The 25,440-nt window shown below is 44.4% G+C and overlaps 1 protein-coding gene across 5 annotated transcripts in view; it reads right to left on the reverse strand.

Moving 5' to 3' along the window:
- The window catches only part of LOC133484181 (membrane-associated guanylate kinase, WW and PDZ domain-containing protein 3), a 115,733-nt gene that overhangs the window by 20,014 nt on the left and 70,279 nt on the right, over positions 1-25,440 (reverse strand). For all 5 annotated transcript variants that reach the window (XM_061786385.1, XM_061786386.1, XM_061786387.1 and 2 more), the window contains 6 exons: positions 18,764-18,883; positions 11,581-11,787; positions 8,811-8,973; positions 7,221-7,300; positions 5,935-5,992; positions 3,833-3,933 (listed from right to left, as the gene is read on the reverse strand). In XM_061786385.1, the coding sequence (XP_061642369.1) occupies positions 3,833-3,933; positions 5,935-5,992; positions 7,221-7,300; positions 8,811-8,973; positions 11,581-11,787; positions 18,764-18,883 (729 nt within the window). The remainder of the gene's footprint in view (positions 1-3,832; positions 3,934-5,934; positions 5,993-7,220; positions 7,301-8,810; positions 8,974-11,580; positions 11,788-18,763; positions 18,884-25,440) is intronic.

The following is a 25,440-nucleotide window of genomic DNA, read 5'->3' on the forward strand; positions in this document are numbered from 1 at the left end:
TGCTGATTTAATGCCTAGATCCAATTTAAAAAAAAAAAGGCTATTAATAATACATATATGAAAATGTTAAATAGAGTTTAATCGGGCTTACCTGACTCTTCCCCGATTGATTTAAATACGATTATTTGTCTTATTTAATCATAGATACGCCACTAATGTAGCATATTTAATTGTCTATACTTTCATTGTACAGTTTAGATGAACAATGGTTGTTTGCGTCATGTGTTTGTTGTTTGGGCAGACGCAGGTGTGTACACGTCACCAATCGGTGTATAGTGGTATCTTGACTTTTGTGCATCGTGATTTGATACTTTAATACAGTAAGTACATTGACATTGTGCTGGTCCTTCTGGTGTAAGCACAATGGCCACCAGGGGGCAGTATAAAACAGACACAGACAACCCCCCCCCCCCCCCCCCAAAAAAAAAGCCAGGGATTTTTCGCTCCTCACGGTTTAGCCTGCGGGGTTTCTGGGTGTTGTTGATAAATGGCTTTTGCTTTGCATAGTCGAGTTTCAAGTCGCACTTCCGGATGTAGCGCCGAACTGTATTTACTGACATTGGTTTTCTGAAGTGTTCCTGAGCCCGTGTGGCGATATCCTTTACACGTTGATGTCGGTTTTTGATGAAATCCCTAAATTCCTTGCAATTGTACGTTGAGGAACATTGTCCTTAAACTGTTGGACTGTTTTCTCACGCACTTGTTCACAAAGAGGTGAACCTCGCCCCATCTTTGCTTGTGAATGACTGAGCAATTCAGGGAAGCAATCGTGGCACCCACCTGTACCCAATTGGCCTGTTCACCTGCGGGATGTTTGATGCGCATTCCTCAACTTTCTCCGTCTTTTTTGCCACGTGCCTGTCCCAGCTTTTTGGGAACGTGTTGCAGCCATCAAATTCAGTGAATGATTATTTGCTAAAAACAATCAAGTTGATCAGTTTGCACATGAAATATCTTGTCTTTGTCGTGTATACAATTCAATATAGGTTGAACATGATTTGCAAATCATTGTATTGTTTAACAGAACGTCCCAACTTTGTATTCGCACTGGCAGATGCCGATTTCCCATTGGATTATTACACACACTGAAGAAATCCAGTTCCATCATTATTTGTTCCAATTTACGCTGCCAACAAAGCATATCCCAAGTTTGCCACTTGAACACAATAACAAAATCAATCAATCAAAAGGAATTGTATCACTGCAACCAGACAGTGTAAATCCAGCCATACAGCATTCAGGACATTCATCTTCACCACATAGATGTTTCTTCATTGAAGATTGTGAAATTGTCCTTCGGTGTCAATGTGAGTGCGAATGGTCCAGCGTCAGCGCTGTGATTGGCACGTGATCAGCTAGGATAGGCTGGAGCTTCCCTTTGACCCCGACTGGGATTCGAGAATATAAATGACGGACGGACTGACCCGTTATCCTCGGAGGTAAACAAGTCGAGTGAAGCATCACTATCAAAAGCCCAAATTGGCCGAATTATACGGTATATTTGCACACAGACATATACATCTCCCCTCGCCCTTCCTCGCGTCCTTTGGGTTTTTCAGAGCGCTCTGTAAGTTTCCGAGTAGTGTGCGAGGAATTTAAATGCGAGCGTTCTCATTCTATCAAACGGTTGAGCAGTTAAAAACATCCAGCGCGGACGTGCGCGGCAGCCAGCGAGGCCGCTTTATCACAGCCGCCGCGGACTCCAGATGTCCACACACTGTTGCCGCACGGATCAAGCGGCGCTCATTTGCATAATCACATTCAAATTGCTTGATAAACTCGGCGGGGATTTGTTGCGCTTCCTCCTCTGTGTAAATGACAATTTGACTCTCTGACTGAGGTAGAGGAGGAGGACAAGACGTAATGGTGGAAATGGGTGGAAAAATACATGCGCAATATAGTTCTGTACATTCAGAATAGTAGGGGGGGGATGCAGATGTGTAAACCTGCATGCGCAATAGTACAGTTTGTGGCACTTCGTGAAAATGACACTTTGACTGTCAAACTGAGATAACAAGAGGAGGACGTGGTCATGTTGGAAGTGGGTATTCGTGTGTGTGTGTGGGGGGGGGGGGGCGCTCCAGTTAAAGTAAGGGTCTCAATGTTTGTGGGCAGATATAAAATAAAACATTTGTGCCGGGTGTTTCTGTTCCTTGCAGGACTCGCTTGGCCGTAGATCTCTGGTGAATTTCATCGGCACTGCAGTCAGACATTTCTCTGATGCTATCCGTGCGGAACAACTACGACACACGTGGAATAGTAGCGGTGCGTACAGGTGGAATATTACATCTGCAATTGTACGTTTGGATATTACTGGTAATGCGGTTTAGTAGGAGTATGCATAGGTAGAATAGTACATGCGGAATAGTAGGGGTATACACAGGCAGAGTGATACAATTGCAACAGTGTACGTGGAATAAAAGCATATATACTGCTTGAATAGTACACGTGTAAGTGTATGCATTTAGCATGTGTGGACTAGTACATGGATGTTAGTGTATGCATAGTACGCTAGTTATAGTACACACGTGTACTGCACGTCCACGTCCAAAGTACAAGTTTAATAACACATGTAATTAATGTGTCATAACAAGAATCACGGGTGATGTTGCGGTTGCATCACAGCTGCGGTGTGGTAAGCTTGTCAAGTTGCATCATTGGTAACCAGAGGAGCGAGAGCGGTTTCATCAGTCTCTGCACACCTGTGCGTGTGTTTGTTTGTGTGCGTGAAGGGGTGCGAGGGCCGGGGGGAGGGCGGCTTGTCTGATTATGCTCGGTCCCGTCTGATGTGTTGTTCTGACAGCTGCAGAGCCCACCGCCGTGCCCCCGCGCCTGGATCCGTGCATTTGCTAGCAGCCTGTTGCAACGTAATCCGCAACACAGCTTCCCTAATGGACTGCTCCCTGCGTTAAAAGCTACAGAGGAGCCGCTTAATGGCGCACGGACCAAAAATGAATCGTGAGCATGCGTGAGCAACAAACAACTCATCTTGACAATCACGTTTCAGGTTAATCGAAGGTCGCCGACCTGCGTGAACCCGCATTCGTCCCACGGGGACAGAAAGTCAAGTCTGCACGCAGCGAATAGCCAAAGAAATTAAAGAACAATTATAGAGCAGAAAATAAGCGGTGGGGCAATTTTAGATCAGCAGCGATGAATTTTAGCACTTTCAATGGATTTTCGTCCTGTTTGGTGGGTTGAAGTCATGCAAAGGGCAAATGGAAAATGTGCTCTTTTTGCACTGTGGCCAAGAGGCCGACCGGAACGCACAGTTTCAAGATTCCCGCCATAAGCACCCTTTTCTTTCACTTCACACACACTGGTGACTCGGAAATGCATTTGATTAAACACAGGCTCAAATTTGACCCTGAACAACCTCAGTGTCCACAAATTGGACTAAAGAATGACCTTTTTTTTCGCAACGGCAGCTATCCAGCGCAACTGCGATGTGCGGTTAGCTAGCTAGCTATGCCCACCCCCCAAAAATGCATCTTCCCTTGGCCGCTTTAGAGCGCCTCGTTGTAGCGTTGCTGCTGAAACGTAGTTGTGCAGACACAAGAAAGATGCTAGACGAAGTGGCATTCAGTTTTCCAGGTCGATTGACAGTTTTTGATGCCTAATTTTACGAACCGGCAGTTGGCAAATTTTTGAATCATCCAAATTTAGCGACACAATTCTCTGTGCTGTGTCAAATTCAGAATACATCTTTTTTATTCCTACATCAGTCCATTTCCCATACCGCTCATTAGGGATGCAGGTATCTTTAGGCACCTGAGGACAATTCACCGAGGAAGCACTTTTTTGTTTTGTGTTCAAAATGGTTCCGTCCTACCATGAGACGTAGCGGCCTTCTGGATGGTGGCCGTCCCCTGGCTGAGCCTCTTCTTGGCCTCCAGGACCGGGTTCTCAAACTGGGTTTTCTGGTTGATGTGGCTGGAACGCAAACAAGCAGAGTACATGTACGCGAGGGCGTGCACATATTGTATACGTCCGCCGACCGAGCGCGCTGTGTCGCTTTGCCGCGGTCAATTATGCGTGCGCTTTCCCCGTAAACGAAGCCGACGGCACCCGTTATTATTAATCCACTCTTCAATAACGCAGCGCACGTACGGCCTTTTGTAATGGTATTCAGCCATTTAATATTGTAGGAAATGAACCTAAGCGCCCGCTCGTGAAAAAACTGCCTGATGGCCTCCTGGCAGGCAAAGAGAAAGCCATTGTTCCACGGAGAGCTGAAGCTGCCCATCTATCTCGCGTCCCGTCCCCTCTACTTGTCCAAACAACATCTCGGCGCTGTCACGGCGACCTCCCAGGATTCCTCCCACAGGCTGACCAACAAAACACATTTATTTGTTTTAAATCACCTGATCTAATGTCGAACCCCCCACTGTTCCTCCTTGCAGGCGTGTTACATTCGCCTGGAGCATCCGCGCCCGAGATGGACGCAGTGAGACGCGCGCTGGATTTCTGATGTTTATTTTTAAACATTAACATCCCGTGACACACAAACACACTGATCACGTGCGGGCCCGGAACATTGCAGCCGCGCGGCAATGACTTCACTCACTCAGTCTGCCAGTGATTCGGCATAGTACCGTATATCATTGGAGTGCACCGATAGCATACGCTGTGTTTACCGTAAGGAGTACATATGTAGTTGCACACGTACATTCCATGATATATGTGCAATAACATGGAAGTTCTATTGTACATGTGAGGAACATTTGTAATAGTTCATCTGCAACAATACTTGTGTATGTGTTTTCTAACAGTACATTTGAGGTTGAAGTGTAATAAGGCGTATTTTTAATAGCACATGTGAGGTATGTGCAGTAACACAAATGATGGACTGCATGTTAAATTACAAGTGTGCACGCACGCGCATTACGAGGTGCACGTGTAAATGTACATGTGATGAAAACACATACTACATGTTAATTGGATGTGTGTAATAGTATTTCAGCGGCACATGCGCATCAGTACATGAGTGTATTAGTCTAGAGGAAGAGTATGCACACAATGGTACTCGTGCAACAGTGTATGCGATGTAAGCCTGTAATATGCGCAACCGTATCAAAGGGGAGGCGCTTCAGAAAAAACGTTGCTTTGCCGCCATCTTGTGGCAACTATAGGCAATTACAAACCTTTTTTGCGAGGCTAGTACATGTCGCAACTATACTTTTATATTAGTACATGTACTGTATAATTGTAATAGTTTGTGTTAGTAGCACAAGTCCTTTTTTAACTTTTCAAAACCAATAAAAAAAAAATCCCAATTTACTTATGCAAACATTTTGTTGGTTTGTTTTTCCGACATCAAGTACCACCTCAAAAATACTTGGCTTTCCAAGTACCCCCATAATGACAAACAGTAAAATATAGTGGCTTTATTCCTAAAAAGTAGATTCAATATTTTTGCTAGCCCCTGTTACGTTCGGCACAGTTTGAACATTAACACTGTGCTCAAATATAGGAAAATGATTCAATTAAAATGTACTGTAAATAAAAGTTGAAGAAAAAACATTTCTAAATTATTACATGCAAATGTATTTCAAAGTTCAAATACAACTGAATTGTACTTAAGAAATGCACTGTACTGGATTTTAGAAAAAGAAAGGTGAACTGTAACATTATGCACAGTTTGAAACTTTATTTCAGTGATTTTTGTGTGTGTATACCTTTAGCGGGAGGTCATAGTAATATTTACAATAGAAAAAGGAGGCTACCACTTGACGTGTGTATTTTTTAGACAGCATATTGACGAATGCCGTCGCGTGTACTAATGTATTCCGCCACGTGGTAAGCACGCTGCTGAAGTGGGCCTTGGGAATCTGAAAGGAAGCGACGCGTCAAAGGCGCACTGTTTGCTAGCGCGCCCGCCGGTGTTCTTTGGGGAGACCAAAAAAAGGCATGAATCCACGTAGTATGACTTACTCCACGTAGTATGTGCCGTATTGCGGGTCGTCAATTTCCTCCCAGCCGTAAGGTAACTCTGCAGAGAGAGAGAGAGAAAAGACAGAAGCGCCGTGTCATCAGGGTCTCGTTGTTGTTTGACTTGGAAACAGCCCGGGATCATTTCGAGAACATTTGGAGCAAACAGATGAGGCAGGAGGCGGGAGAGAGAAAGGAGCTCTTCATGCAAGAGGAAGCTTTTCAGTGAGCTTGAATGTACCCTGTAATAGTCCACTCAAAAACAGGCCGGGAGAGTCCCACTGGTTGGCTTCAAGCTCGGGCTGCACTTAAGTTAAGGCCTCGCGATTGAAATTCATCATCACGTGAGGAAGCCGTTCTCGACTTGTCTTCTTTGGACAGGCAAAGGCAAGCCGAACTGATGAGTTCGAGAGCTTTGAGGAAAACGCGCGTGGACAAATCGTCTTCGAGGCTGATCCCGACGACTTTTAACAATCTCCACGCAGTTTATTCTCTTCGGACAGCAGGTCTGCCTCGCAGTTCTGTGGTTAAGGGTTTGAATCTCGGCTCGGGCTTCTGTGTGTGGAGTTTGCACGTTCTCCCCGTACTTGCGAGAGTTTTCTCCGGGTACTCTGGCTTCCTCCTACCTTCCAAAAACATGTCAGGTTCCCTGAAGACTAAATTGTCCAAAGTGTGAATGTACCCTGCGATTGGGTGGCAAGTGGTCCAAGGTGTAGCCCGCAATCTTGCCCAAAGTCAGCTGGGATTGGCACCGGCTCATTGCAGTAAATGGATGGACTATTGTCTTTTCTACGTAAACTGTAGTATCTGGGAAATAGTTCATACAAAGCGCCACGTGTAACTATTCTGAAGTGGAACCTCTAAGTGTGCGCAATCCGGGACACTAGTCCTATTTGTTCCCACCAAAAATAATGTGTTCTAGGGTCAACCCGTCACCATTCAAAAAAACCTTTATTAACTTTTCAGGCAAAGTTCTACAGGGGACTTGTTATGGAAAATTGACCTTTGAATGGCTTGTATACAAGTTGTTAGGTTTCTGGCGTGCCTGCCTGCCTGCCCGCCTGCCTGCCTGCCCATGTAGTGTAAAATTAAGCAATCAAATAAATATTTCATGATCTACCTATTTTTCAAAATCAGCCGGTGGTGGATTTGCACAAGCTCGAAACATTCGCAGTCCGGACGCAATACGTTTTGTCGGACGCCTCGATTAGTATGAGCTCATATTTGCATTTGCTTTTGATAAGCGGCACATACTTGACGACGTCACTGATGAAATGGTCAATACGTACCTCCATCCTCGCACTTCTCGGGGGGCTTTGCCTTCTTGGCCAAGCGGGGGTCCAACCACGTGGTTGTCTTGGTGTTGTGACTGCGGCGCACAGGGAGCAGATGTCGTCACCAATAAGAGGGGCCACACCACAGCCAAAACATTACAATAGAACAATATTGCATTTCCTGAAATGTGGTCGCAAGACTGTTGGGACGGTTTATTATTTGCACCCCAAAAAAATGGGGAAAAATGTGGAAGGGTCGTTATTTACAGCTTATTAAGCCACACATATACTGGTCCAGCCCATTTGAGATCAAATTGGGGGGTGCGAGTAAGTCACATATGTGCAAGTAACAAGCAAGTCTCAAGTCAAGTCATTACTCGGTTTCAGCAATTTGCAAGTCCCCATAAATCATAACACTAAAAAAAAAAAAGTATTCACACCTTCCAAAGTGAAATGAACAACAACTGAGATTATGATTGAGGGAATTGATTGCACTGAATTGTATTATTTCAAACTCAATTGAAGTCAACTTGATTTGTGAACAAACACTGCTGTGTACTTTTTGGTGTAACTCAATCCTACGGCACTTAAGAGAACACAATTGAGCAAAAGCCAGGACTGTTTTTTTTTTTTCAAATATAATTACGTGTGTGCCTAATGAGATGAAGGAATGAAAGAGTCATAATTAAGCGGGAAACAAATACATGACATAAAAATGTTGCCATCCTTGAAAAAATGAAGGTATTGTGAGCAAAATCTGCATGACTCCTGTGTCCTCTCCTCTAATTAAATCGCTCAGTCGGGTTTGTTAATTTATTTAGAAGCACTGAGTCCGGATAATTGACAGGTGTCATTAGATTAAAAGGTTATGTTTCATATGCTGTGGTATTCATTTTAAAATATAGCGCAGACAGCTTTATCACAACAGATGACATTTTGATGGTGACACTTCATTAAAGCCGATCAGTAGCATGAAAATGTATTCACACGTAGCTACTCACAATTCGTACTCTACCCAGTAATACTGGAACGCACTTTTGTCAACGACATTTTTTACACGACATATTTTAGGAGCTACTTTCTTCTCTTTCTGCATGAGAGACAGAAAAAAAAAACTAGAGACTTTTGCGGGCCTATGAACCGAAACCAATTATCATAAACCGTCCTACCCCTAGCTACGTTACTTAGCTGTACCAAAATGTTTACAGTTGTGTCTCTAATGCGCGAGTTGCAAAACATGCAGGTTCGCCGTCCTCTTTTTGCAGACTTGATCGACAACGTAATCCTTGAAGCCAAATTGTATTATCTTTGGAGCTCCTTCCATCGTTTGAGGTTGACCCCTCAATACAGATTTCCAACTCTAAACGAGATGACTTGTCAAGTCAAAGTCAAGTCAGGTCTCTTGGCGACCAGGCCAAAGTCAAGTCTTTCTGAAGTATTTGGCTAGCAAGTCGCAAGTCATCAAACTGGCAACTCGAGTCGACTTGAGTCAAGTCATTTGACTCGATTCCCCCCCCCCCCCATCTCTGCATTTGCTCCTGAACTAAAATGAGTGTGACACCGCTATTCTACATACAATGCAATAAGATACAATCACCGACTCACTCGATGAAGTAGACCATGCCCGTCTCCGTGTAAGCCATCTCCCAGTTGAGCGGAAGCGGCTCCAGGCTGTCGTCGCGGGGGAGCGAGCTCCACGTGCGGAAGTCCATGGTGCTGCTGGACTGGGCGTAGCTGGGCACCGCTCGCCTCCAGTCGGCCTTGTGCTCTGCGTGGCGCCGAGCAGAATGCGGGAAGTGATCGGAAGAAGGAAGACAGTTAGCCCGTTAGCAACCCCTATAAAGGAGCAAGGGGCTGCGCAGTTCACGGTAAACATGCATGTGCTGGCGCATGTTTGCCCGCCCGAGGGCTGCTTTGTATTTGCATGTGCAAACACATTTAGCGCTTAGGCCTATATGCATGTCGAAAGTCCCCCCGAGGGGGGCTGCAATGCCAGATACGCAACTTCACCATCAAATTGGCCATTTGAGCCTACCGGGCTTCCTCACTATGCTGATATTGCATACTTTTGTACACAACGCTTTCATGAGAAACTACTGGACAATAAACAAGAGACGTGCAATAAAAACCCTCCTCGTTCATTCTGTACCCGCGCTCGGATGATTTTATTAAAGGAGCGTGTGCTTTTCATGTGGTACGCTCACATCAGAGACGCCACGAAAAAAGCGGGATGCACACTTGCATCCAAAATGATTGGTACAGTCAGGCACATTGTTTTTTTTCTGTGGGTTTCAACTGTTCAACTTTTGTTTCCAGGTACTTACAACTGAACCGGACAAACAACAAGCGTTATTTGCACAGACACCGTGATACGGGCCGATCAAGCCGATCAACCAAGCTCTTTCCCGTTTTTAAATTGGGGAAGACGAACGATCCAATCGCAGCAAAGCTCATTTACATTTCGCATTACAATGACAAATCTCAAACAACCAACTAGAATAGCTTGAGAAAGGTCATTTTTGGCATTTCCAACCCAAATGATCACGTGAACCCAATGCAATTCGCCGACTTCAAGCATTAGACGTCAACGTGGAGTCGTAAAGTCGACTTGTCGACCGATCGGTTCAACCCCTCAAGCATGGTCAACACCGAGATGGAATGGAATGGAACAACAGCCAATTAGGAAGTGATCTGCAGATCAGCTTGCCCGTTAGCCTAGCGCTTCCGCTTTCTTCTTTCCAGCAGTCCGGGCGCCCTATGGCATCACGCCGTCTCTCGTAGGTCGGTCTTGGTCCAAAAACGGACACAATCAGGCTTGGGGAAAGGTTGGTTGTGGTGGTGTTAGGGTGGAGCCAGACAGTGCAGTCTGTTTATTTGATGACGATTGCTCACGGGGACGATTTACAGCGCAGATTTACAGTCATCATATTCCAGCCTCCAAGCCGAACTGAACTGCGCTTTGCTGCTTCGGGGGGCCCACAGAGCCAAAGGCCACAGCGGGGCGAAGGCCCTGCCAGACTTTACGGAAGGCCCACAGACGGGTCGGGGAGGGGGGTGCTTACAAGTCGAGAGTCAAGAGACTTAACGCTCCTATTTTCCATGAAACCTCGTTCTCAATTCGACCGTAACTCTGCCCATCTATGGCCGCCCAGAGAGCAACGGGGCACCGGTCGAAGCGGAGCCGTCGTTCGGTGGCCATAAAAAGCACTACGGCGTTTTCAGGCAGGCAGGAAGGATCTTTGGGTATTTGGGTTCAAATATGAGCAAGTTGTTGGATAAACACATGCTGGATTTGTGTGGATCTTCGGTGCAGCTGAGTAAGCAGCAGCGTGAGCCCTCACTGTTAGAACAAGGTAACAAAGAAATAGAAAGGACCAAATCGTCTTCATTCGCCAGCCCCGCCCCCCCCCCCCCCCCACACCTTTCAATCCGAATTCTATCACTCTTAACAGCCACGATGTCATGCACAATATTTGACCAATTTGACCGTTTTTTTTTTTGACTGAGTCCTCAGTGTGAAGGCCTGTCAAAACCGCCTCCAAGTATCACATGAAAATGAATAGAATCGGCACATTGGCAAATATTTAACAGCGGGTGCTTATGTTAATCGACTTTATCTTCGCATAAAAGAGTGCAAGTATTCAACTGCTAACAGTGTACAACTGTGAACAGGACAAGCTCAAACTTGAAGTGCTTAGAAGTACACTTTTAGGACTTGACGTGGACTCATTTAGTCCAGAGAGCAACACAAGTACATGTTCAAGTGCCACTAATGTGCTTATGTTAGCATAATTGCTATTTTAGCTCGATTTATTTGAAGGTGCCCTTACTGTTTTACATTTGCATGATGTGTGCGCTAAGTAGGTATTCGCCTTTTATGTAGCTGGACAAGGCCACGCCGCATCCATATTGTGATTTTTACAGAACCATGCTTTGTTTTATCAGTACTATCTTGAGTGATTATCCTACAGTGTGCAATGTGTTAAGAGTGATATTCTTTCCCCCCTAAACTGCTCTGAAAACAATCCCGTTGTTTTAAAAACACATTGTGGTAATTCTCTTTGTTTGATGTTTAGTTTGACAGTAAAACTGAAGCGGGAGTGGCATTAAACAGCTTGACGCTTCTTTCTTTCTTTCTTTCTTTTTTGTTTTTTTGCTCACTCTTTGGCGTGCGTGTACCCGCTTACGTGAACTCGACCAGTCCGTTCAGGTCAAGGTCAGACGAACACGTGTTTAACGTCTTAAACGGTGAACAATCTGCAAAAAGTCCTCTTTCCGCTACGATGACGGAGACGGACAGACAGTCACGCTGACGCCGCGTGGCTCGTCCTCGCCCGAGGAGACAACATGGCGGGGAAAAGGCCCGTTGACTCACCGGGCAAGCCGTTGACCAGCGGTGGCCTCTCGTCGTCGTCCTCCTCCTCGGGCACGGCGCTGTCCTTGCGGTCCATCTTGCTGACGGAGGCGGTGCGCTTGCGGGGGACGTCGCCGCCGAAGTCCTCGTCGAACAGGACCTGGTCCACCAGGTCGGGCTGAACTAGGTTGGGCTCGGCGGGGGGCTTCGGGGTCCCGTAGAAGTTGCCTTGACAAAAAAAGGGAGAAGAAGAAAGATTTGGAACGCATCCTGGTGGAGAGCATTATATTCCTAATCAGGAGAAGCTGCAAATATAACAAATAAAATAGGCTTGTCATTGTTACGGAAAGCCCTTTAAGCATTTATTTGATACCTGTGATTTCCAGGTTAAGGTCTATGGTATTACTGTGCCCTTTGTCCTCGATAGTAAGACAATTTAGCACACAAGCAGAACAACTGTGTCTTACTAGTTTTTTTGTTTTTTTCCACTACTGGATGACGTTTCCGGAAACTAGTAGCACAACTAGATGATAAAAGTGAAGCAAAACTACTAGAGGGCATTATGGTGTAACTAGAAGGACCCAGCAGTGGTGTTACTAGTGCAGTACGGGAGTTGACTGGTAAGGTTTATATTTGTACTAGTAGGTCAAAAGTGGCACTCGTAGTGGAAAAAACATTTGTTTCCAAACGTTTGTTCCTAGGAACATAGTGGCCCCTAATCTGAAATTTTGACGGCACAAGCAGAAAATTTAGGGGCGTACACTGTAAATAGGTCAATATTCATATTTACTGATCAATTCTTTGACAAGAAATGCAGAAACCACAATGTTTTAAATTCACATTTTATTGTGCACATTTTGACACAACAAATACAATCAAGAAGTTATACAGCTCAAATATTAAAAACTTAAAGTTCACGTTTAGGCTGACAGTTTATTGTCAATTGGCAGCAGAATCTGCAGTTCATTGAATTCACCTCCATGAAAGACCTCAGCCGGGTGAACACAAATTGTTGGAATTGCTGAATTGTCTGACTCGTGAGGACAAAAAGGGAAGTACCACATGGACCTTCAGCTGGATTGGTAGGATATGAATCAATGCTGAATGATTTCCACACACTGTGGCCAAGAGAGAGACGGCTTATGGACCAACCGTGTCACCTGGAATGATACAAAGACACGAGCGAGACCGTCTCTTTGCGTATTGCGCGTCCTCATCAGCGTGCGTATTTCCCATCGCTTAACCCGCTCCTCCTCCAGCACGAGACGCGCACCACGGGGCTGTCGTGACTCATGTAACATTGAAATCACTCGACTTGGAATTTGCAAGCGAACTAATTACACTGTTCATTGAATATATTAATGAAGAAAAAGCTTGTGTTACACATGATAAATATTTTGTCAGATAACAGAAGTGAGGGGGAGGATGTGGAGGTATCTCAGTGTAGAAGAATGAGGATGCTCAGCTAAATGGCGCGTTGGCGGACGTGCTCACCTCCATTCATTTGCAGGTAATCCATTTGCAAGGTCGAGCATTTCCCTCCCGTAAGTGATCGCCAAATAAGACTCGGCTGCGCTTTAATCACGATTTTTAATGAGATTAATTAAAGAACAGCGCGTGACACCGTTGGGAAATGCAATTTAATTAGGCTCTGTGGAAAAAAAAAAAAAAAAAAGAACATTTTGATTTTGACGCAGCTGCACAAGAGAGCAGACGCTTTTCATGTACTTAACAAGGAACGACGACGTCACAGGCCTGAAGAGAGATGTTGAGCCCATCTTTTTATAGCCGCATGTTTATCTTGGACTGACATTCTTGAAACACACTTTTCATCTCCAAGCAGGATGATGAACGAGCATGTGGATGGGTGGATGGATGGATGGCGGTCCAAGCTTGACTGGCACCCTGCGCCAGGTCACCCTTGACACCCCCCCCACCGCCATCTCACCACCAAAACACACAACAAAATACAATAGCTATTAAAAAGAAACTTTTTCCCCCTCAAAACATCAAGTACCTGCTGTTACAGTGAGTCACGACTCACAACCCTCCTCTGTTGCATCGATCGATTTGATCTGTGTGACCTGTTGCCCTCTGTGGGGAGCTGCAGGTGTATCAGAGCAAGGAAAAACACACCCAAGAACAGTCCCCCCCCCCCAGAAGCCCTTAACACCCTAAACTCACATTGACTCAAAACAGTCTAGCTCCTGACCCCTGTGCTTCCTTTTTCCACCTCCTGTGCAATATTCAATATGCATTGTGCAAGATCCATTTACAGTGGACATCCGTGAAAATCGCGGTTCAGCACCAGCGGATGCACCTATTGGTAGATTAGTATTATTTGTTTGTTTTTTATTTCCAATTTCTTCTTTTTTGGGGGGGGCAACAACAAGAAACGCTGATTGACAGTTTATACCTGCTTATTCAAGAATTGTTGGGGGTTAAAAAAAGAAATCAATCGAGGCAATTATAATGGGCGTCAATTATCCGTGGATGTTCGCTATTCACGCTCCGGCCCGGTCCCCATCCCCCGGCTATATCGCGGGCCCACTTTACTGTGCAGTACATCGGCTGGATTTGCGTTTTTTTTCCTGGAGTCATATTTCGAAACACCGAAGTCTTCAACATATATAGAAAACCATTTTACATAGCATTGTGTGTGTGTGGCCGCACATTATGCACATGCCAGAAACCGCTGCTGGACGGATGGATACAAAAGCAAGCCTCTCCAGTCGATCCACCTGCTGTTTACGAGGCGACGCGGCTGTCCGCATTCGTCACAGACGGCTTCATTAGCGAGCGTGAAGATGGCGAGCAGAGGTGGAGGAGGCCGCTGGCTAATCTGCCGTCACACGCTACCCGTGTGATTAATGAGGCGCTGACAGGTGACACGCAAGTTAGCGCAGATGTTTTCTATAGGTGCCCGCTTGCGTCGAGACACTTCACCATCAATAAATGGTCCTCAAGTACGTGACGGTTCAGTTCAAAATTGAACGGTTTGTCGATAATGACGTCCGGAAAATAACCAACATTTTCAGGAAAATTACAAACCTTTTAAGCATGGACTCGTGCGACACTTCAGCAAATCGAGTGAGTGCGACATATTTGGACTTCGGAAAGTGGTTACAAGCCAATGCTAATGTTTAGTATGCATATTGATTTTATTCTAACGGAAGTTATTTCCATACTTTTATGACAGTTAAGAACATAGCGAACTCCCTGCTGTTCGAGTTTGGCAGTTCGACGAATGCACATGTCACCGATCTGTTGGTTTCACCTTCCCCGCTGCTCGTTCTGATGTGTCATTTGCCACCAGAAACAAACAATCTGGACGTGTCAGAATTCCTTTTCCCGGGCAGATGTCCGTCCAGTTCCACAACACGCAGCTGCTGTCCTTCTGTCGGCTTTCAGGCAGGGATAGCAACATAGCAAAGAAATGTGAGTCAATGACGAGCCCCTGCCCCATTGTCTTGGAATAACTGCCAAAATTCACGCTCAGTATTTCTTCGACACCAACTACTACTTTCCTATTAGCTCGGGCTTTGGTGCGATCGTGTGCCATCTTCCGGTGTTACAGAGGGAGCACAAAAACTCTCAGCGACGTTTCAGTGAATAGGTCCCAGAGGGGGAAAAAAAACATGCAAACAGGCAAATATGTGATTTCATGTGCAAAATGAAAATAGAATGTACATGATCCAAATGACTCCTTTTAGCAAATAACTTGTCAAATCATTGATTTTGTATCATTTACCCACTAACCATAGCAGCGCTTATGACATACCAAAATCACATAATTAAAAAAATAATGAATAAAATGAAAGAAACTCACTTTAAGACACTTATTGTAAAATGATATTGGCCCATATTTCCAATTTGATTCCTTCTTTTTGTTGTTGTTTGTCTCAGCCCCCGGTCGTCACAGTAACAATAGCTGTACGGGCCGTTGCCCCAGCACTACATGAGGAGCGCCAAACAAACATCCCCCTCACCTCGCCTTGCCGGGCACAAATGAGGGCTGTTAAGAAGGTCAGAGTGATTAATAAAAGAGCGGAGAAGAGGGTATTTAAGGGAAATTATGCGTATGAACGCTGACTATAAAAGGGGAGGTGGGGGGAAAAAAAAAAAAAAGAACGCTATACATGAGCCATTAGCATAATGAGCATCCAGGCAAGTCACTTGAGACTATTAGCGAGACTATTACGGTTATCTCTGAGCCCCATTAGCCCGCTACAGTTTAGTCAGTGCAAAGCGAAGGCACTTGGCAGCAGCCGTAACCGTGCTCACCTGTGACAGAACCCGTCTGACCTTGTTTATATTTCTCTTCACTCCAAGCGAGAGAGAGAGAGAGAGAGGACATGGAGAGCCAGTACGTTCATGCGATGACTTCCACTTCCACTCCGCCTTGGAGTGCAGGGAGCTCCACACTGGCGGCTCAAGCTTCTGCTGACTGGTTTTTAGTGGGTGGGAAAAAAGTCCGGAGAGGAGATCAGCATCCCGCAGAGATACGGCCAACACTGACACCTGCCCACCCGTGAAACATTATACATAGATAGGCCAGGTGGAGGGCTCCACTGATTAATTGTTGGGTGGTTTTAGTAGCTGATATTAGCCCTTGTAAAAATAATCACAAATGGCAATATATTCTTACTTTCTCACGAAACAGTAAATGCTGTTAGTAGGGATAGGTAGGAAGTAAACTCCGTGCATGGCTGCCAGAACGTTTTTCCACCGTGAATTGCATCCTTCTCCATCCTCTCATGTTACCATTAACGCACGTCTGCAAGTATATGTATACGTTGATAACTTTTATGCTAATGCTTAGAGTGCATTATGAGTGTGTTCTTACTGCAATTTCTACTTTCTTGAAAATAGCTCTCTGTTGTGAAGTTAAACAAATACTATTGGACAAAGGATTGTACAACAGTTCTGCCTTCTTTGTTGTTGGAAGCATTAAGGGAGCAAAAAAAAAATAATTATTATTATCAGCCGATGAATAAGTTAGAATCTTTTTCTGCCAAATATTGGAATTTGCCTAAAAACAATTTTTTTTTTTATCTACATCGGTCCGGCCCTAAAATACAGTGGAACAGAGTATTTCGGGGACACAACATGCCAACTCCACGCAGGAATGCTTCAACAGAGATTCAAACACAGATCTCGTGACTGCGAGGCAGACCTGCACACCACTACGGCACTATGAAGATCTAGGCGTCGCTTGCGTCTTCATACTCTCCCCTTGCTAACCCGGTTTCTTTGTCGAGTCAAAGTTTCGCCGTGTTTGGGCTGGGAGGTGACTTGAGACCTCCTGGTAGAAGACGACAGACGTTTTATCACATGGATCAGAGGCTGACGCAACAAGCCCACATCCAGCGGTGCACCTTGCCCGTGGACACACACACACACACACACACACACACACACAAGGCGTCTCTCAGCCTTAAGGCGCTTTTCTGGCTGGAGGAGGATTTGGCTTTATCTTTTTAATTCTCCATCATATGGGGAAGAGCGGCGCTCAGATGCCGCCGCTGAATGGGAAGGAAGCAGAAAGCGCCGTGCAGAGTCGGTCCATTCAGGTCACTCGCGAATTGTTGTGGGGAAAAAAAAAAAAAGAAAAATCCTCGCCTTTATTTCGCAGCGGTGCGGATTTTCAACGAGAGAGAATGCCCTTCGCTTGACGCGGGCAAGCAGATTATCATGTTATTGGTGTAATCATCGCGCAATGTAAGCGAAATCCCACGCTCCGGTCCCTTTATGGAACGGATGCATGGCGGCGAGGCCTCAGAATGTAAACCGGTGCAGGTGAAGGCGTCGAATATGAGAGGCAATTTTGAAAAACTAACAAAAGTATCGGTGCCTAACTACAAACTGAAGCCAACGCACAATAAAAAGTCTACGTGATCGAGAAGATGACTTGGATTTCTTTTCCTGCCTTTGTTCAGATGCTTGTTGCTAGGCAGCATTTGTTGCCCCAAAAATGTCAATAAAGAATGGGGCATATTCATGTAATGTTTCCACTTAGCCCATGTTTTCCTCACAATATTACAACTTTATTTTTGTGTATTTTAGAGCATTATTCCCATCATAATATTTCATTTTTCTCAAATAAAAACTTTGATAATATTTAACAATTAGATTTTTTTGTAACTTTTCTTTAGTTTTTTCCCCTCATAATTTTACATAATTCTTTATTTCAAAAAAAAAAAAAAAGAACTACATTTGTATATATGTATTGCATATATTCATATGTATTATTTTCCTGTAACATTATTTGTGGGGATTTTTTTATTTTTATTTTTTTTTAAATATAATCACTATTTACAACTTATATCGTGTTTTTTTTTTAAGAGCGTTTAAATATGTTCCCCACCGACTCCTCATGCACAATGACAGCTTATCACAAAGTAAAGAGAAAAACACGCGCCTATGCCGGTCTGCTTCCCGAGCCGAGACGTCGGAGTTGTGGAAATCCCTTTGTGGAAATTTGGAGTTGCCGATTGACGTGTCGATCGTCTGAAAAAAGCACGACCGGCGTGACTCGGCGCCTCCTGCTGTGCGACAGAGCGGCCAGCTGCTGGGATCAGCAGGTTGGCTGGTTTACATAAGGTCAACATGCAGCGCCACAGCTGCTCAGCACGTCCTCAACACACGCGGCGTCAAGACGCCTTGCCTCCCACAAAAGGCGCGCCGGCAAGACTGCCGCTGGCAGGACGCGTACGTCAACAGAACCGCGTCAGAGATGTCAACTTCCATCACGTACAATATGAGCCAATATACAATATGCCCCCGCTAAGTCACCCACCTGAAAATATTTTCTAAAATAATAACATGCACTAACAAATTGAATATGATTAAATTATTAAAAAAAATATATTTTTCAAATAAAAAATAATTAATGCAGGACACATACTTTTAGGATTTGTTTTAAAAAAGTATTGAAAAAGAAAAACATGCCCTATCCAATTTTACAGTAATAGTTTTGATTATTAAAAAATAAAAAATACAATGATTATTATTATTTCTTGTGTGTATTGTCATGCCTCATTGAAAATGGTTAGATAATAATGCAGCACTTAATCCAATACTGTAATTATCATAATATTATCGGCGCCGTAATTGGATGAAATGCCGCACAGTCTGGCTCGTGAGTCCCCACCTGGCTTGAAACTGCGCTCCTTCTCTATCAAAAACGTGCGATTGCACTCACCATCGTACGTGCCGCTCTCCAGGAGAAGGCCGCTCTCCTCCAGGATCCGGAAGTCTCCGAGGCTGATGAAGTTGTAGTCCACGCCGGGCACCTCCCCCTCCCGAGGGAGCCTGGTGGTGCCTGCGCGAAGCGAAACCAAATCAAACATATTGAATCACTCAAACTTGAAAGTTGCCCAGGAACGGTCCATTGAAATGCTGCACGCCACACGTCGAGAGCAAACTTCAATGAAAATCTCGATCGTGTAAACAAAGCGTCACGGAGGACCATTCATTCACTCGCTCAGTGGATTCTCTTCAAAGTCGCCTGAAGGACGATTGGAAGCATCGGAGGCGCGTGCGCTCGTTGATTCAGGTTATTATAGATTCACTCGTTACTCGTTACTTTGTAGCTCCGGTAATGACTGGACGTACTGTAGCAGTACATGCACGTGTGTGTATTTTGAAGGAGTTAGTCTGGTTAGTCTGCGTGTGAGCGCTTGGGCGTGAGCTGTGGCCCATAGCAGCCCGTAGCAAGCGTTCTCATTTGTGTGTTCGACCGTTTGTCCCGTTCAATAAACCTCTTGCTTTGTGGCACTTCTTGCCCACATGTGAGGGCATTACAGTACCTTAATTGCTTCTTCTTTCCCCCCCCCCCCCCCCCCCACTCCACTCATGGCGAAATAACTAAGGCTGTACCTTCAAGCCCGGGTAACATTAATCACCTTTAAAAATGACGTCAAATCTTGGGCTGGCCTTGGAGTAGCTTTCATAGCTACCCCGGATGTACCTGTATCATAAAAAAAATCTATTGGAAATAACGTTGACAAGGACCGATAAACGATTCGATTAGTTCCTCGCTTTCACATTGCGACTGATCCGCTTTGCTAACTGTTGATTTAATCGGATGTTGTTTCCTGAGTGAATTCCTTGATATTTTCCACATGTGAAGTAATTAGCGCGGAAGCCGAGCTGATTGCGGCGGCCCAGTGGCCTATTAAGTAACTTAATGCCGCCGTTTCCGTTTTTTTGCTTGGTTTTGATTCTCCACTCTTATATCCTGCTCTAATTGGACCGTGACAGCTTCCCGGCACCCCGGCAGATGATTAAACGGCCCGTTTGATAGCGAGACAAACATCAGAGGAGCCTTCTTCGCACAGCTCCTCGGTAACGCGCTTTTTGTTTTAGCCGAAGCGCTTGACACTTCCTCTTGTCGCGCGAGAATGCCGGCCCAGGCTGCTTCTCATTAGCAACGCGTCTGACTGCTGTCTTTGCTCTCCAAAATGTCCCCCCTGTAGCCCAATTACTTGAGCCGCCGTCGCCTCGTACCTGCTAACGGTCTCCCGCGACCATTATGCCGCCACGCCGAGGCATCTCTCTCCAGTGGGCGGCGACCTAATGAGGCCTCATTCCAGTCGGACGCGGCAGACACTTTGGATGTGGATTTGGTTTTTTATCTTAAAGCGTCATAATGCGGGCTGCACTCGAAACTTTTTTTAGGTGGACCGGCACAATGTAACAAATGTTTTGTGGTGACTGGAACCCTAAACTAATTAGCTAATCATCTACTGAAACAACATACTCGCCAATAAACCAATGAATTACTTACTACTATTTAATAAACGGACTAACTTCGAACCAAATACAGTACTGATCTAACGAACTAACTACAAGTTGTGACTCATGAACAAACTAACTAGTAAACAAATAATCCAAGCAATTGACCAATTAACTAACGAATGAACGAACTGAGTAATTAAGTTTATAGTACTTAAAAATGAACCAACCAACCAACATACCAAGAGACTGATGAACAAACCAACTACCTAACAATATTAACAAACTAATTAGAACTGACAATAGTCATTCCAGAGCATCGGCTGCTGAAATGGCAAGAAAGCAAATCTAGACCAAAGGATAGAGTCAAGCTTTTTGGGGAGTATCCACTGACACATCAAGTTTACCTTTAACTGTCATCCTGAAAACACATTTTGCAGCGAGTGGCACATGAGGAGAAGATGGAGTCACAGATTAAGGACTTGATGTGATGTGCCCTTGAACTCAGCCCAGGCATCGCGTCGCGTCGCAGACGTATGCTGCGCGAGCCCGCGTCCGATCTCAGCGGGGCGTCGAGGGAGCGTGCCACTGAGCTCTTGGAGGCGGGAAAAATAAAAGCCTTTTTGCTTTTGTCCTCTGAAGAACTCCACATCTGGTTTAAACGAGATGGAAGGTGGCCAAGTAAGGCTTACCACACGCACGCGCGCACGCACGCACGCACGCACTTGGAGACATTTGCTCTCCACTTCTTTTGACGCTTCACTTTGGCTGTAATTTTCTTTCACTTGCGTTGTTTCTCAGGCGATTGACCTTATTGGGGCGCAAAGGTTTTGTTTTCATAACACTGAGTTGGATAAAACGACTGTGAAAATGTGAAAACGATGAAAAATGAAACTTTTCACACTTATTTGTGAACTTGGTGAAATGTTCCTTGATTGTTCCTTGTTACTTCATCAAAATGATGGAAAATGGATCGATGGTTGCATGGGCGATTTGTGATTTTGCTCAAAGTTTGATCATGACTTTCTGCGGAATGGCCATGAAAAATTGGGCGCGCGAGGGCCAGTTCATTGTTGCTTGCCATTATTTCATTACCTTTAAGCGTTTGATCAGTATTGAGATCATAAATGACAGCTAGAACTGTTTGAATTGGCTGAAGGAATGACCACTATCTGCCAATTTCATCTTACAATTTCCTATTCCTGCGCCGTTTCTTTAACGGCAATGTACTTTGGAAAATTAGAAGCTGCAACACAAGCCGTAAACGGCAGCAAAAAAGAAATTATTATGGCCGTAAAACAATGCGGTCCGAAGGTAATTGAAACAGAGGGGAAGGTGAAGGAGAGCGGGCGAGCGAGTGACGGAAGCCACTTCCCGCTTCTCTTCTCCCGCTCATTACGGCAGTCATTCAAGCCGGGAATTAGAGTCCGACCCGTGATGAATGGAGCCCGCAGGCCATAAAGCCTCAACGAGCGCCACCGCCGAACACGAAGAGCAGAATGTAAAGCGTGAACCCCCGTGACACTTGAGGACCTGCGCGTGTGTGAGAGATCGGGGAGCGGAACGGATCATTTGCTCAGAAGGCGCCTGTTCGACAGCTTCGAGATGAAAGATCCTACAACACGGCGGCTCCTCAGAATTTCAACCTGCTCTACGATACTGTTGGACCTTTATTTGGATTTGGAATGGATTTTCCATCAAATATAGAGAAGATATTCGAAATCGAACTTAACCCTTGAGGGGGCTGCATTTTTGCCGTCATAGAACTTTTGCATACGGTGTTGCCTTCACATACAAGTGACCCGACTTACGGCTATTTCAAGATCCATTTTTTTTGTTTGCTTTGAAAAAAAACCTACGCTACCTAATGAAGGTACAAGTGTTAGCGAACTAAACTGAACTCACTTAACAAGCAGCCACTCCCAGCTGAAGTTTACTGTAAAACTAAAACACAATTATACTTTGTGTATTTGAGAAACAACATAGCTTTGCCTTCAAAAAGTCCAATTAGCTTAATGCTAACAAACAATGTAGAGCGTCGTAGATAGCGTATTTTCACGACCATAAGGGGCATTTCAAAGTCTTCCCTTTTCTCCAAAATGGACGAGTTCCAAAATCTGTAAATGTTGTTGTGTGACTTTGACGAGCGCGCCGCTTATACAGAGGAAAGGCGGACGTGACCGAGGACAGCGTGCGGACGTTAAAGGGGGAAGGGTGCGCATGAAAGAGGACGCTAAAGGCGCCCAATAATGCGGTGCGCCTTATGTATGTGTTAAATACAGAATTGGACCCCGTAACTGAGAAAATACGGTAGGCTGACAAATAGCTTCTCTGTCACGGTGTCATAAGACTTCAAGCAAGTAAACAGACAGTCGACAGATAATATCATACTTCACTGGCATATATTTATCATCTGCATGATAAAAAAATGCCTAATACTACTGCGGCTTACTGAGGAGTAACTTGTGACCGTCTGTCTTATAAAAAGACATCAAGCTTATCGTGCATTTAAAGTTGATGGTGAAATTACAGCCAAAAGCCCAATGTCACAAAATGTTTTTGAGTTTTGTATATCCTTTTACTGTTTCTCAGTCTCTCTTCTGCAACACGATGAAAAATATATTGACAAAACGAGTTTCGACTTAATGGAAGTGAGCCCATAACATTGCCATTGCTAAAAGTCCTCCTATGAAATGGTTTCCATTTTCAAATGTCGCACATATGTGCAGCCCTGTACGTCAAAACCAAGCGGTTCTTCTGGTTATTACAACTGCTCAAATGATGCGGTGAAACAAAAACGAAGCAGGCCGAGATCTCTTGTTGCTGCATTCAATCTGACGGCTGGAAATTCAGTATAAAAAACAAGCCGAAAAACCCAACCATAACCATCGGACCAGCCGCGTCCTTGCAGAGCCAACTGAGAAAAGTTGCGGGGCTCGTTTGTGGAAAGCGTACGACTTCGATGACCGCCACGAGCCGCTCTTTCAAAGTAAATAAGTTGGTTACTATGGCGACAAAGTGTTTTAAAATAAAAAAAGAAATCAAAGTCAGCTTGAGAGAGGGAGCGCTTGAATGCTGTTTGTGTAGAGTGCATAATGCCCATGACATTATCAAACGGGACGAAGCATTTATCCAGTTGTTTCTTAGGCTTTTGTCTCACGCACGCGCACAGACATTCACGACGAAGGACAGGCGACACATCAGAAAGAAAGCATATCTGACCAATTGTGTTCTCACTTGATAAGTAAAGAAAAAAAAAGAAAAAAGAGCTGCAAAATTGTGGCTGCAAAGCTGAATCGATTGTTATTGTGTCAAATCCGAAGGGTTTTGGCTATGAAATAGAACAATGGCAACCGTCATTGATTTGTTTTAATGAGAAATACGGAGCTCCGGCTCTAACCTGAGAACACCGCTACAGTAGCCTTGTACCATTCAAAATCAATCGGGCTTCGACGTAGACAATCAGTGCAAGGAGGTTTGAGGGGAAAAAAAAACTGTGGTGTGGAGGCTTACCGGTAGGGTGAGGTCAAAAAAAAACAAACCGATTCATGAGGCCGAGGAAGTGAGCCAGCTTGTCTTGGATATCATTGAAAATCAATGAGGCTCTTGCCTCGGTGTAAACAATCAGTCTACGTTCAAATGGATCACTTGAACCGAGAAATATGGATTGGGTTTTTTTGTTTACCCTTAAAGTCATTCAAAATCGATAGTGTTCTTGCTTTGACATAAAGAATCAATCGAAGCTTTAAAGACCAGACGATTGTGAGCGAAAGGGCGATGTCAAGAAAAAAACTAATCAGTCAGCCATCGTTTGTTGGATGTCATTCAAAATCAATACGATTCTTGCTTTTGAGTTTTTGATCATGTTAATATGAAATCAAGGAGAGAGCGCTAAAAAGAAATAGTCTTGTTTTTGAGCTTGTACCACAAAAGAATGCCGTTGGCTAGCTACCTATGTATGCTTGCGCCACTAAAATGCCACTAAAAACTACAATTATTGATACATCATGTTATTTCAATTCCCCAGCGAGGAGGTGACCCTGCAAGCGAGCCTGTTAGCTTGGGAGCCTTGTTATATAATGTCAATATATACATATTCAAATTTGGCAGGCTTGTGAACAACACTTCTCTGTAGTGTGTCCAATTTACAAGACACACATTCACTTGAAAAGGAATTTAAAACCCACTAAAATTCTAAGAAGAGGAGCAGCATTGATATCATTTTTTTTGGGCTTCAACAGCAATCCACAAACGTCTGAAAGAGCCATTTGGGGGCGACAGTTGCGACAGACAAGAATCAGAACGTCAACCTTCCACCTCAGTGAGCATTGAACAACTTCAACATGAATAGGCTTCTTGCTTTGAGAAAGAGAGAGAGAGAGACACACCCACACAGTCGGGCGGCTCATTCATATAATTGCAAAAAAAAAAAAGAATGATGAATTTTACTTTAGTTGGCCTACATTGGGAAAATGGTTGAATCAAGAAATAAATAATCAATGTCAAATATGATTCCTTTTTGTAAAATGACATGCTTGCATTACAGAATGCATGATTTGATGCTGCAATGGCAGAGAGATTAAAAACTGTGCTTTTATTGGCAGTCAATGACACCTGTAAAAATGAAAACACTTTCATCTTTGACATATCCAAGACTCTAATCAACACCAAGGCCCAATCACACTACTATTTATTATATAGTATATACTATATATGGGGGGGGGGGGGGGGAATGTCATTCAAAACTCAGTAATTCAAATAATAAAATGGACATTTAAAAGGGATGTGTCGGCATAAGAAAGTTGCATTAGAAATGATCATCCATTTCTCAGATGTTACCAGTGGTATTTGACAGTTGAGTGGGGCGCGGTTTCAACGTCTTCGCATTTCAGAGAGGAGACAACTGATTGACTGAAGCATCATTTTATATCCTTGATTTTTTGGGGGGGGATCCCTCAAATTAGGAAGCATTAACAAAACTCTTCTCTGCGGTGTGTCAAATTTAGAAGACATTTATTTTCGCTTTACAGGGAGTTGAAGTGATTTATGACAAAAAGGGAGGAAATATTGATGAACGGTTGTTTCATAGCCGTGTTTTGTTCCACGATGTTGACATAATTTGCACCCTGTGGAAACCTGAGT

Source organism: Phyllopteryx taeniolatus, chromosome 9 (assembly GCF_024500385.1).
Source record: "Phyllopteryx taeniolatus isolate TA_2022b chromosome 9, UOR_Ptae_1.2, whole genome shotgun sequence".
NCBI lineage: Eukaryota > Metazoa > Chordata > Actinopteri > Syngnathiformes > Syngnathidae > Phyllopteryx > Phyllopteryx taeniolatus.